General features: G+C 41.0%; 1 protein-coding gene across 1 annotated transcript in view; it reads right to left on the bottom strand.

Annotated features, from left to right (window-relative positions):
* The window catches only part of glra1 (glycine receptor, alpha 1), a 279,246-nt gene that overhangs the window by 157,752 nt on the left and 106,909 nt on the right, over positions 1–14,585 (bottom strand). Inside the window, 1 exon segment of the mRNA XM_020920567.2 lies at positions 135–173. Within this exon segment, the coding sequence (XP_020776226.2) occupies positions 135–173 (39 nt within the window).

Below are 14,585 nucleotides of genomic sequence, written 5' to 3'. Positions count from 1 at the left end.
CCACCAGAAAAGTGACAAAAAAACTGCACAATATAGGACCTTTAAGTTGATTTTACTCATTCTAAACATTTAATTTACACAAAATGAAGGAAATTAGGGAAGTTTAAACACAAATAAAAGAAAAATGTTGGTACCTTTCTTGCCAGTAGCCTCAATTTTGGTGCCTTTGGGGTCTAATGAAGAAAAGATCAGAATTAAACACATGATATTCTGAAACACTCAAATATTTCTAACCTCGTTGTTTATCCTCGGGAGGGAAAACAACTTATACTTTTTTAAACTCTACCAAGGAGCGGAAACAAGACAGAGCAAGCCCAGTCACGTCTATGGAGAAGAGGTCTAAGGGTCCACCGCACTGCTGCCAAAACCCGGCTCGATGAAGGAGCGCGTGAGTTATTGGCAGAGACCGGAGAGACAGATAGGGGGCAGCATACCGTGGAGGCAATAGCAAAGGGGTTTGGGGGGAAGGGGGAGGGGCCATACTTCAGCAGAACAGCAGGAGGGGGGGAGGAGGGGTGCAATGCAGTTCTGTCAAAGAGAGAAAGAGACGGAGAGAGATAGAAAGAGAGAAAGAGAAAGAGAGAGGAGCTGAGTTGTACTAGTACGAGCAAAATGCACTACGGTAGATGCAGGAGAGAGGAGGAGGCAGGGAGAGTGCAAAGACTACATGTCAAATGGGTTTTTTCAAATCTGTGCCACTTTTTGGGGCGTTAAGTTGTGTAGCGAAGTGTATGTCCAACTACATGATCAGTATACTCGTTATACTATGACAGTATATAACAATATTTCCTGTCAAGTTCACTGTATCTTCATTTTAACTCTTTCCCCCTTGGACGCCGACTAGGAACAACCCATACATATATTACCAGGGCTACCCACAGAGCACAATTGCCTAAAAGAAATCGGACTTCCACAAGTGATTATAAATGATTTTGATGCAATTCTGTCATACATCTCATCTTGGAAAAAAACACTGAAATATTTCAAAGGACTCGCCATCCAGAGCAACATCCAGATTTCATTTCATTTTGGTTCATAATCGAGTATCAGCGGCATTCTCACCTTCGTAGGTTTCACTCGCTAAAATGTTATCGCTGTTTTCCACTTTATAATCAACTTCATCATCACTTTGAAATCTATAAAAGTCACTTTCTCTAAACTTATCCACAAAATACGCCACTCCTAATTATTTCTAAAACTGTGCGCCGCCGCAATCTTTCCATCGCACCTGTTTCGTGTTGCGTTTTGGAAGCTACAATCATCACTACTAGGGACGGGCATTCGATAAAACTTTTTTTATATTAAAATGTATCATCATTATTATTACTATCTGCACTACTAATCTGCATAAATAAATTCAACTTTACAACAAATAAACCGTAACCACTCTAGAGCCACATCAGCCCGTTTGACATTATAATGTGTTTAATGCAGCTTTGAGCAAGTCTCACAGAAACAAAACTTAAAACCACATGGTTCATTTGCATAAATTAAGCGAAGAAAAAAAATCTGCTCTTGTGCTCTGATGCGACACGACTCAGTGGAATACAGGTTAGTGTGACCATATTTGCTTTTGTCAAAACCAGGACACCGTACGGGGGGTGGGGCCTCGTCATCGACATTGAGCGACTCTCACCTGGCAAAACTTTTTTCCACTGGACACAGAAACATATGTGCTGCTTTGTTCACTGTGCACATGGCCTCACACTTGTCCCGAACGCAACGGAAAGTGTGGAATTTCTTGTAAAAGTCATCGTTAAATACGCATTTGTGCTTCGGCACGTTGCAGACTGACCCACTGTTTGTGTCTCGCTCCTTCTGATGCAGAGAGACACATGTACAGACCTGTTTGGTCACACTACACACAGCAACCTACATTCAGTTTGTCAATTAAAATGAACATAATCGATGAAATTCTTAATGATCAATTATCGATTAATCAACTAATCATGCCCATCCCTAATCACTACTTTGATTAACTTCGGAAAAAAATCTGCGAAAACGTATCCTTGAATCCTATTGGTCAGTCTAGTGTGGGTTGTAGTGGCCTCCACCTATCGCCGCCTCTGTTTACATGTGAAAAACCGGAACTGTTTCTAATGGTCGTCAAATCACGTTTTAAGCGATACAGCGGAGGTGTCAAAACACGTCATTAAGCATACAAGGGGGGCCGTCACATGTCGTCTTCATGGGGGAAAGAGTTATGAAGTTATGAGCCACTACAACTACTGACATTTTAAAAGATCGAAATTGTTCACCGAAGACTAAGAACAATCAAAAAGTAAGCAAAAACTGAACACTAAAATAGCAGGGGAAGTGTAAACAACATGGTCTATGCACGTGTTTGTATAAAAAAAAAAGTTCTATCCTGTCATAAAACGTCGTTCAAAAACACTTGAGACTGACCTGACAAGAAATACACAACATTAAACTAACTGAACATAGGATTACTAATAAAACAGTAGGCTACAATAAGGACAATAGTACTTAAATCCGTCAAAGGTGTAAAAAATACACCCAGAACCAAATACTTGAGTTTCATTCATTCTGAAACTGTGTGAGTTTTGATTCATGTGTCCAACAGTTCAAAGGCAGAATAAGTTAGCGTCATAGTTTAGACTTTATTCTGATTGATTTGTGTGAAAGCTGCTTTAAACAGAAAAAAAAACAAAAAACGAAATCACCAAATCCATGGGTTTGAGAAGCTCTGTCCCAGTACAACAGGAGGCACTATACACTCTGAAGAAGTGTGCATTTCTGAAACAGTCTGAAGTGAGTTCACGAGAGCACAGAGGCTAAATGAGAAGTGAGACTCTTGAGAATTTGAATAATTATTGATTATCCAACAGTGTAAAACAGCTGCCTCATGGTGTCACTAAACTGCAGTGAAATCAATCTAAAAGTCTCATCAGCGCTTCTAAAGGTGAGGTGTTCTCAATGAAACTTTAAAAGGCTCTAAAACAATTTAAAACACATTTAAAAACATATATAAGACCAGAATTATAGAGAAAAACAATAAATCATATTTTATCTCATGGAACTTACAGATTAACTGTAACCTTCAATTATATTTATATATTTAAGTGTATTTATAAACCAATAGGTATAAATATTAACATGTACATGGTCAGTGTGTGTGTGTATGAACATCGATGTGTATAGGATAGTGTGTGTGTATTGTGTATGTGTGTATACCAAAAGACTTAAGTACATATTCTTTCCTGCGCTCATAAAAGATGAGTTTTGTGTTGTTTTCTGTAAATAGTTCTGTGTCTTGTCTCCTGTTCTATATGTTAACAGGGTTTTGGCAAAGAAGTGTTAAAACTTCAGCCTAAACCCCTTCGGTCTGTAGAATAAATTTAGTGACATGCATAAAATGTATAAAAAATGTTTGTGTTAAATCATTAAAATATGACGTATGATTATGTTAACTGACTTGACTAACTAATCATCTCGTGAAATGGTCTGGAACCAATAAGAACACATTTTTACTATGTTGTTTCCTGAACAGTTGGCTTATTCCTTCTCATTTTATCTCACTGCCGAGTCACTAAAATACTAGAGCACTGTGCTGTTCACTGTGTTTCAGTGAAATGCATTGTGGGGGATGTACTGAATTCTGTATCGAATGAAATCCACAGGCCAAGTTGCTGGTCAGATCTGTGGAGAGGCGTTTTGTCTTACACACAAAGTTTTTCAAGGTATTTTTAACGCATAAAAATTAAATATGAGTAAGACGTTCACTGTCATACCTCTAGCCAGACTCGCCGTCTAGTTCCTCCGCTCATTTTCATTTCTCTCCAGCGACTAGGTCAGGAATCAGAATACACTAGATCACGGGTGTTCACACTTTTTCAGCATGTGAGCTACTTACAAAATGACCAAGTCACAATTATCTACCTCATATAAAGCCAAGCAAACTGCACTTTTTGGACCCTCACCCACAGTTTGAGAACCTCTTCTTTAAGAGAACTTCCTCTGGCACTTTACACAAAACTGTGAAAAAAGTGAAGGAAGATTTTTAAACCTGTTTTTTAAAGTTCCAAACTGGAGTTTCATTCTTTTCTGGTTTTGCAGTGATGTTTACCAGCCTCTGCACGTTTACCAAACCAAACGCACATCGTGACAAACACAGATGCATTTGTGCACTTTTGTTAGACAAACTTCAGCCAAATGTGGCAGTAAGTCTGTTCTGTAGATCCGCTCTATGCTGTAGACCTGCTTTGTGCCAACACTGTTACACAAATTTAGACTGGTTTTTACTTCACGTTTGGTCTTGTTCTTCTAATCAGCCGCACTGTGGGAGGGGCTTGTGTTCGCTGTACGCAGGAAGGAGCGAGAGCGTGAAAAGGCGAGGGGCGGCGTGCTGACGTGAGGCAGATGGACAGGTAGGATGTTTAGGAAGTTGAACCTGCCCTGTGATGCACGCTGGTACACGAGGACACACGCTGTTGCAGACGAGCCGTGCATAGGGAGCGTGTGTGTTTGTGATGTGCCGTAGAGTCTCCGCGGGTTTCAAATGAGCGCACAGGCTGCACTGAGACGCCCCACACGCTCCTGCACCCGCTACAAGTTTATTACCAACAGCAGCAGCCGGAATGAAATATGATCACACTTGTTGAGTGTCAGAGCTTGAGTGAGAGACAAGACCGAGTCCAAACGTGAGTCTGAGACGAGACACGGCGATCTACCCACACGACCTTGGCGGTCGACTGGTAGATCGCGATCGACATATTGAGCACCACTGGTCTGGACAGTTCACAAAAACCCCAGAAGTGCGAGTTCGGGCACCAGCCAATCAGTGAAGAGCCATATATTCTGTGTTGGCAACGATTCCCGAGCTCAAGGATTTAAAGCCGGAACAAAGAGAATGTTTGGTGAATTTTATCATCGGAAAGACGTTTTTGTCCTTCTTCCTACGGGATTTAGGAAAAGTTTAATATACCAGTTAGTCCCGTTAGCAGCGCATTACATACGTCACAAACAAATAGCAGCGATTGGTTAAATAAATAAAAAAAGTATCCATCTACTGTCGAGCGAATGAATCCTAACACTGCGAGGTCAGACGGTTTCTACGAAGTGAAACCGGCTGATGAATCAGGCTACTCCACCCCACCAGTTCTGCAGTCTGTCACTTGTGCAGATGTACGTTTGAGGCCACTGCAAACCAGATTTAGCCCAGAGTATAAATAAAGACATAATAAATAAACAACTTATCCTTGATCTTAACCTTTAATCTGCACTAAAATATCTTTATTCTCTGACTGTATTTGAGATTTGCTAAAACATTTTCCAGCAGAATCTTTTACAGTGAGTTTGTGCCCTGAAACGACTTCCTGACGCCCAAATATAGAGTCTATTAACAAAGTGGTCCTAACTGCTGCTTTGTCCCTGTGGCTATAATGACACACACGCTCACACAGGGAGCCAAGTGATCGTCAAAACGGAAATGAATTCTCCAGCTTCCCTCGAACGCCTCACATCCATTTGGAGTCATTTGGGTGAAAATGGAGCTGTATTTCATTTGAATGACAAAGAAAAAGGGGAGACACATTTTTCAGCCCCGGGACCGAGACGGAGCTGCCGGATCTGCGTCATGGGACTTTGTAATGTCATGGATTTGGAAGGGGACGATCTGTTCTGTGGCCAAAATAGCAGCAGTCTGTCCAATACAAAGCACAACACAGAGGCCGGAGGATTCATAATCAACGGTCATTCTGATTAAGAGTCACCTTGGGCTGTATTGTATTTTTGTGTTTTTATTTCAAATGTTCTATCCATACTTTTTTATTTATTTAGCTCCACGGAAGGTCTAAAAACATTTGAGAGGCACTTCACTTTGAAATATTAACCATAATTATTTCCTCATAATAAACAGTCTTGTATTTTGTCAAATTAAAAACAAGTAAAACCGGCTCCAAAGAGTATTTTCCTGAAGCTAAATAGAACAGACTTTTAATTAGTGCCATTTAACACTAAAAATAGTTACGTTTCTTCCTCCAAAGTCAGAGCTCCAAACCACAAACCGCAGGCTTTTACTGACTGAGACTCCATTAAAAACACACACAAGATGATCGTTCACCACTAAAAATCTCCTTCAAATTCTGGTTGATCATCAAAATAGATTTCAAAACATATAGAACAGAGTGACACTTTCAACATACAATATCAAATAGGGCTGGGCAGTTAATTGAAATAATTTAGTTAATTTGTGTTCTTAACTGAGATTCAGAAAAAATTAAAATCATCAAACCTATTATGAAACAAACTTACTCCTGAATTTTTTACTCGCAAAGCAGGATTATAGTGCAGCTATGTAACTGACATTGCAAAATAAATAAATAAATAAATAAAATGCCCTTCTAATTTCATTGAAACAATTTCAATTTGATCAATACAGATCAATACAAATGTAACTGAAGGCAGTTTACAATTCCTTCAATAATAGGACCATGATAAGAATGAACATGTACAGAAGTTTGAAAAACAAGTCTCTGCTCTGACTCTGGATTAAAATCATTCAAAATCATAATCATCCAATGCATACAGAATAAATAAATAAATAAATAAATAAATATATTTGGTCAGATCCCCTAACCCTACAAAATAAGACCCTTTTCTTTCATATTTTCTTGGCTTGTTTCTAAAACAGGAAAACTCAACATTTCATTTAATTAATTTCATATTCATAATATTTATTATATATGTTTCAATATCCTGTATCAATTCAATTTCATATATCCTGTTTCAGTTTTATAATATCATGTCATACTTGTAAATTACTTGAGATTTGTCCTAATAAATCTCACATTTGCAATAAGACGGGTATGTTCTTGGGCTGCTCCCTCTCCTCCAACACACCCGTCTCAAGTAACTGATGTGTGAAGTTCTCACTCTTTTATAATATCATCTCACCAAACACTAATAGTTATTTTAAAGTGATAATATGTAACTTTCTGGGTGTGGAAACTCAACTGCATGATTCCATGGAAATAAAGTTAAAACCATATTTTATATTAGCCAGTTCACTGACAAAAAAGTGACATACTGAGGCTTTAATGATCCACAATTGTAACCTCCTCCACTTTATCTTCCAGTGCTCCATCACAGCGTAATGCCTGAAAGATCAACAGTACCATGGGTCTTTCTCAAACTTTTCTAATCATCTCCTGTCCAAACTTTGACATGTTGTTGGTGAATATTGATCACTCTTCCTCCTGGGTCCCGCCTTCAGATGGAGCGCCCGGGGACCAACTGCCAATCGAGTAGCTCGCCCGCTTTGATTGATGGCTCCGCTGAACCGCATTGGTCTGAATGAAGCGTGTGCAGATGCTTCGCTGTACTTGACAACTGCCACTGTGAGCGATGGAGAAGGAGCCAGGCACGCGTCCAGACCTCCAGCCCCAATTCGTCAACGTCAAACCCGGAAAATACATCAGGAAATCAGTCTAAAGACGAGTGTGTGGAGAGGAGGCATCCAGGAGACAGGGGAGACAGGTGAGACAGGTGAGACGGGGGCTCTGTGATAGGTGGTTTTCAGATTCTAGAATGTGATGATGTCACACTCCCAGATGGGGGCAAGAGACAGAGTTCCCTATGGATTACACTGCACTAAATCCACAAATGTTGGACCAGATCATTTCTGTTTGTGACTAGTCCCAAGATCTCACTGTATCAATATCAATCTGCAGTTTAACAGTTTTAAACTTGCTTTCCATCTGCATTAAACAACATTAGCGTACAAAATGTTATGTCGTCTGAAACTGAGTGACAGTGTTTTCACAATGATAATACAAATATCCAGTTTCAACACAAAGACAGTTTCTCAATACATCTCACTACCCGACTGCATAAATAGCCTAGTTAGTATTTGCCTGTCAATTAGGCTTGGACGGTATTCAAGTTTTCATACACTTAAACCTTCTCAAGATTTTAGTGGGGTTTCATTACCATATTATCAAAACATTTTAGTACGACTTTGGTAAACTACGAAGCCACACCGCTGTACAGTCTGTGTGTACGACCTGCAGACTTATAATCTCTGAAAAGTTTCACATGAACCATCTTCAACGTGATACACGCACAGAACAGACTCATCATCCGCAGAACATCCTCTGTCACAGAAAAAACACTCATATTCCACTGAGTCATGTCTTTTAGTCCGACAGAAGCTGACACAAGGCGTGAGCTGTTTATATCAGTGCTTTATAGTTTATGCAAATGAGTCATGAGGGTTTAAGTTTTGCAGCCTGACTTGCCATCTTGTCTTGGTCTCCCTTATGAGTGTCACGTGACAATGGAATGAAACTAATTGAACATCATCTCCCGCAGTTAAAAGAAACATTATAGATACTATTAGTTTTAAATTGTGATTGCATTAAATTGAAAATACAATCACACATTCATTTGTGCTGGTGCCGGTGGGACATGAACACCTCCTGAGGGAGACGCCCAGGAGGCATCTGGAACAGATGCCCGAGCCACCGCAGTTGGCTTCTCTCAATGTGGAGGAGCAGCGGCTCTACTCCAAGCTCCTCCCGTGTGACTGAGCTCCTCACCCTATCTCTACGGGAGCGCCCAGCCACCCTGCGGAGGAAACTCATTTCGAGCGCTTGTATCCGCGATCTCGTCCTTTCGGTCACTACCCAGAGCTCATGAGCGTAGGTGAGAGTAGGAACGAAGACTGACCAGTAAATCACCACAAAGGTCCGATACAGTCAAGTATCTCGGGGTCTTGTTTATGAGTATCAACAAATTATAATATTATATTTGGTCCTTATGCGTTGCAGATTTTTTAAATTATGGTAATGAAACTGATAGTGTTGCTACTTTTTGATACTGCAGTATACAGTAATACTGTACTACTGCCCAACCCAACGCCCATAGATTTGGGAAGAGTAGCCAAACATTTTACCGTTACCTCAAATGAATATTACTCAAGTAGAAGTATGAAGTAGTGGTGTATGGTGTAGGAATTAGTCGAGTATAAGTATAAGTCGAGTATAAGTATGTTGGGATGTAACCGCTGACTTATATGAATGCAATATAATGACGAAGAAAACATAAAATAATGCACAAAATCTCGTCTTTTTAAAGTACAAACGCAAAAATTTGAAAAACTAAATCATATCCAAAGAAGCAGTACAAGAAAATAATAAAATGATAATAACACAAAATAATATTACTCAAAGTAGTGTTCTTAGGCATTAATTGAATATAAGTAAAAAAGTATTTGGGAAAACTACTGCTCAAGTAAGAGTGACTGTCGAGATGAAACCTCTGATTTATAATTTGAAGTGAATGTAATTATAACAACAAAACATAAAATAATGTGCAACATCTGGTATTTTCAAAGTTCAGACCACAAAAAAGAGAAAAACTAAATCATATCTGAAGAAGTGAAGCAAGAAACACAACAACTGCTTTATTAAAATATTTTGAACCAAGAACAAAAAAATTTAAACAATTACAACAGAATGTCCCATGATTTCACTGGACTCGTGCTGTCCATTTTCTTTTATCACCAAATCCAATTAAAACTTCAATCTGTCTATTTTTAATTTTTATTTTTTTTGTACAAACCCAAGCATTCAAAGGGTCTGCGATTTCAAATATTTTGCCAAAGAGATTAATTTTGTGAAACCAAAAAAATAAATAAAAAAAACTTGACAATGATCAGGGGTGTTAGTCAGGGATAGGGGTGGGCGATATCTCAATATTTTAAATATATGAAGATATTTTTTAAACTCGATATGGATTCTGACATATCTTATATATCGATTTCGCCGCTTCATTTGTTTGCCTTCTCTGTTGTCGCCTCCGCGCCCCCGCCTCCCTGATTTTGCTGCTTGTGTCTCATTCGCTCTTCACTACGGCCGTGAATGCCCAAAGTTGGTGCCAGTGAAAAGTTTCTAGCACCACAAGCCTCTTCCACCATTTACAGACAAAACCATCAGCAGCACATCCTCTGTCACAGAGAGAACACTCATATTCCACTGAGTCGTGTCCTTTAGTCTGAAAGATGCTGAAAGATGTACGCCGTTTATGCAAATGAGCCATATGGTTTTAATCTGCATTAAACACATTATAATCTCAAATCATCGGGCTGATGTGGCTCTGTAGTCGTTATGTTTAAATGTTGTATAGTTTAGTCATGTAAAGTTTATTTATGCAGAAGATTTTAATCAATCTGCTGCAGTGTCACTTGTACAATAGTGTTTGGAAACGTCCAGTTTAATCTGTGCAGTGGATTGTGGGAAACCTCAGAGCTCCTTACGCTGGTGAACACGGGTCTGTTAAAATAAGGAACCTCCCGAGCTTCTTCTGCTAAACGAGCTCATGGTTATTGTACGATTAACAGAGTTAATGCAAAAATGAGCTTGAGTTGAGTTGTTTTATTATGAATGAAAAGAAGGAAATATGTATTATTTCTTTTATTTTACAGTTAAATTATTATTTATGTAATCAAGGATTTTTTTGTAATCTTAAATGTGACAGAAGCTCTTAGTTCCTACATGAACTGCCGACCTCTTGCACTTCAATAAAAAAGACCTTGTGGAATCTGACATATTTGTTTTTGCAGTAGTTTTAGGGGGTTATTTTTCCTGTACAGATATCGAGATATATATATTGTATATCAAGATATAGCAAAATATATCCAGATATATATTTTGGCTGATGCTATTTGCACCCTCAGTGTAAATAGCTAACATTGTTATTCACACATTGGGCAAATAGCCATTGTTGCTGTTTACACCTGGGTGTATTTAACGTAGCACATAGAAGTGCATAGAAGGTGTTCCTAGACAAAAAATGCTATTTACACCCAAGTTATAAAAAAAAAAAAAACAAAAAACAAAAAACTCACTGACAGTACAGACATAAAGGCACCAGCCCAGTGAAAATCAGTAATATTTGATGTGTTTTTACTCAAAATGATGCAGAATCATCGATCAATCCTTCGCAGTCTGAACCTAATGGTTTAGTCCCAATTAAATCGTTTTAGTCCTGTTTTAATCCTGGTTTAATCCTGGTTTAGACTTGGTTTTAGTCCTGATTTTAGTCCTGGTTTAGAACTGGTTTTAGTTCTGGTTTAGTTCTGATTTAGTCCTGGTTTAGTCCTGGTTTTAGTCCTGGTTTAGTCCTGGTCTTAGTTCTGGTTTAGTCCTTGTTTTTAGTTCTGGTCTTAGTTCTGGTTTAGTCCTGGTTTAGTCCTGGTCTTAGTTCTGGTTTAGTTCTGGTTTAGTTCTGGTTTAGTTCTGGTTTAGTCCTGGTTTAGTCCTGGTCTTAGTTCTGGTTTAGTCCTGGTCTTAGTTCTGGTTTAGTCCTGGTCTTAGTTCTGGTTTAGTTCTGGTTTACTTCTGGGTTTAGTCCTGGTTTAGTCCTGGTTTAGTTCTGGGTTTAGTCCTGGTTTAGTCCTGGTTTTAGTTCTGGTTTTAGTCCTTGTTTAGTTCTGGTTTAGTTCTGGTTTAGTTCTGGTTTAGTCCTTGTTTAGTTCTGGTTTAGTTCTGGTTTAGTCCTGGTTTAGTTCTGGTTTTAGTCCTGGCTTTATCCTGGTTTTAGTTGTGGGAAGGAAATGCGTCAGCGGACACGTCACTATTCCCTTTCTTCTTGAGATGGGTGTAAATAGAAGAATCGTGTCCATTAAACTATTACCACCCAGGTGCACATAGACACTCGGATGTATTATTTGCCCCATATTGCCCAGCCCTAGTCAGGGATGTCCTTTATCTCCCTTTTTATTTACATAGTTTCTGTTAGAAAATAATGACCACATTTTTTTTTTTAATGAAAGTAAATAAGTACAGGGTATTTAAAATAACGCAGAGGTGTGGATGAGTGTGGACAAAAAGAGAAAGTGAAATAAAGAGGAGCTTTTGTTGGTACAGACGGAGGAGTGAGCTGCTGCAGACAGGTGATTTAAGATGTAATCCACATGATCCTGTTTCACCACCGCCCTCTCTCTGTCCGTCTCTGGATCATTCTCTCCATCTTTCTCTCCTCCTCCTTACTCTTTCTTCTCTCTCTCTGCTTTCCTCTCTTCACTCCCACTTATTTCATTGTTTCTCTCTCCGTCGCTCCAGTCTCTTTTCCTCCTACTCTCCTCATTCTCTCTTTCTCTCTCTCCCTCTCTTCCTTGTCAACACTAAACCCAGGATTAGCCTCGGGCCCTCAGTCTGTCCAACATCCTGCACCTGGCACCCGAGCAGCACCCACACATTTTTTTATTTATTTTGTTTAATTTTTTTTTCCATCTCAGGTTTGGCAGCGACGCTCTCGTAACAGCAGCTCATTACAAGAGACGGACAATACTTCCTCTGAGGGATGGAGAGGAGGAAGAGGAGGAGGAGGGGGAAAAAGGAGAAGGAAGAAGCTGGGGAGGAGAAGAAGGAAGGGGAAGAGGAGGAGGAGGGAGGAGGGAGAGAAGGAGGGAGAGAAAGAGAGGGAGGAAGAGGAGGAAGAGGGAGGGAAAAAGGAGAAGGAGGAGCGGGGAGAGAAGGAAGGAGAGGAAGGAAGAAGAGAAGGAAGAAGAGGAGGAGAAGAGGTGGAGGAAGAAGACGAGGGAGAGAAAGAGGCAGAAGAGGAGGAGGAGAAGTGGTGGAGGAAGAAGAGGAAGAAGAGGAGGAAGAAGGAGGGGAGGAACAGAAAGAGGAAGAGGAGGAGGGAGAGAAGAAGGAGGAGGGAGAGGAGGAGAAAGAGGGAGAGGAGAAGGGGGAGAAGGAGGAGAGGAAAGAGAGGGAGGAAGAGGAGGAAGAGGAAGGGAAAAAGGAGAAGGGGGGAAGAAGGGGTAGAGGAAGAGGAGTAGGAAAAGGGAAGAAAAGGAGAAGGAAGAGGAGGAGAAGGAGCAGAAAGAGGAGGAGGAAGAAGAGGAGGGAGAGAAGGAGGAGGAGGGAGAGGAGAAGGGGGAAGAGAGAGGGAGGAAGGGAAAAGGGAGAAGGAGGAGGGGGGAAGAAGGGGAAGAGGAAGAAGAGGAGGAAGAGGAGAAGGAAGAGGAGTAGAAGGAGTGGAGGAAGAAGAGGAGAAGGAAGAGGAAGAGAAAGAGTGGAGGAGGAAGTGAAGGAGGAAGAAGAGGAGGAGAAGAGGTGGAGGAAGGAGACAAGGGAGAGGAAGTAGAAGAGGAGGGAGAGGAAGAGGCAGAAGAGGAGGAGGAGAAGGAGGGGGAGGAAGCAGAGGAAGAGGAGGAGGAGAAGGAAGGGAGAGGAACAGAAAGAGGACGAGGAAGAGGAGGAGGGAGAGAAGAAGGAGGAGGGAGAGGAGGAGAAAGAGGGAGAGGAGAAGGGGGAAGAAGGAGGAAGAGAAAGAGAGGGAGGAAGAGGAGGAAGGGAAAAAGGAGAAGGGGGGAAGAAGGGGTAGAGGAAGAAGAGAGGAGAAGGAGCAGAAAGAGGAGGAGGAAGAAGAGGAGGGAGAGAAGGAGGAGGTGGGAGAGGAGAAGGGGGAAGAGAGAGGGAGGAAGGGAAAAGGGAGAAGGAGGAGGGGGGAAGAAGGGGAAGAGGAAGAAGAGGAGAAGGAAGAGGAGGGAGTGGAGGAAGAAGAGGAGGGAGTGGAGGAGGAAGAAGAGGAGGAGAAGAGGTGGAGGAAGGAGAGGAGGGAGAGGAAGAGGCAGAAGAGGAGGAGGAGAAGTGGTGGAGGAGGAACAGGAGGGAGAGGAGGAAGAAGAAGAAGATGAGGGGAAAGAGGAGAAGAAGGGGGAAGAAGAGGAGGGGATAAAGAAGGAAGACGAGTGGGAGGTAGAGGAATAGGAGAGGAAAAATGAGGAGGAGGAGGAATGGGAGGGGAAGAGGAAGAGGAGAGAGCCGTACCCTCTGGTGCTGGAGGCTCAAACTCTAAATGTTTTTCAGTGTTCAGCCGAGTTGGAGCAAAAAGGCCGTGGGTTTTCATAAACATTAAAAACAAGATCAGAACCAGCGCGGCGTTTGGTGTGATGGAGATTACGTCGGCGTCAGCTCCTCGAGGAGTTGGTAACAGCGACGGACAGGAGGACAGAGCAGTGGGCGTGTGAACACAGGAGCTGATCGGTAAAATGACTCCTTGAAAATAAAACTGCTCAGACCAGGTCAAAATCTGAACATCCTTCTGCACACTCTGTCTGGTTCCTACAGGTCCATCAGCAGAGGTGGGACACATAACCAAAAAATGTTACTTAAGTAAAGGAAAGGTTACTTTAAAATAGTATTACTCAAATAGAAAGAATAAGTAAGAAGTGGTACAGAAAATATTCAAGAGTATTTGGGGAATAATTGTGTTCGTAAAGGCCGCACTAATCGAGACCAAGACCAGTCCAAGACCACAGGCTCCCGACACCCAGCCTGATTCATCAGTCGGTTTCACTTCGTAGAAACCGTCTGACCTCGCAGTGTTAGAATTCGTTCTCTCAACTGTAGGCGGGTACTTTTTTTATTTAACCAATCTCTGTTATTTGGTCGTGATGTATGTAATGCACCACTAACAGTGTTGGGAAGGTGACTTTTAAAATGTATTCCTCTACAGATTACAGATTACAGATTACATACCCCAAAATGTAGTTTGTAACGTAATCCATTAAATTACTTAAAGTGAGTAACGTAATCTGAATACTTTGGATTACT

Source organism: Boleophthalmus pectinirostris, unplaced genomic scaffold (genome assembly GCF_026225935.1).
Source record: "Boleophthalmus pectinirostris isolate CB_2022bp ecotype Guang Dong unplaced genomic scaffold, ASM2622593v1 HiC_scaffold_23, whole genome shotgun sequence".
In the NCBI taxonomy this organism is placed as follows: domain Eukaryota; kingdom Metazoa; phylum Chordata; class Actinopteri; order Gobiiformes; family Gobiidae; genus Boleophthalmus; species Boleophthalmus pectinirostris.
Note: the sequence above shows the minus strand (reverse complement) of the source record. Positions and strands in the feature narration are given on the sequence as shown.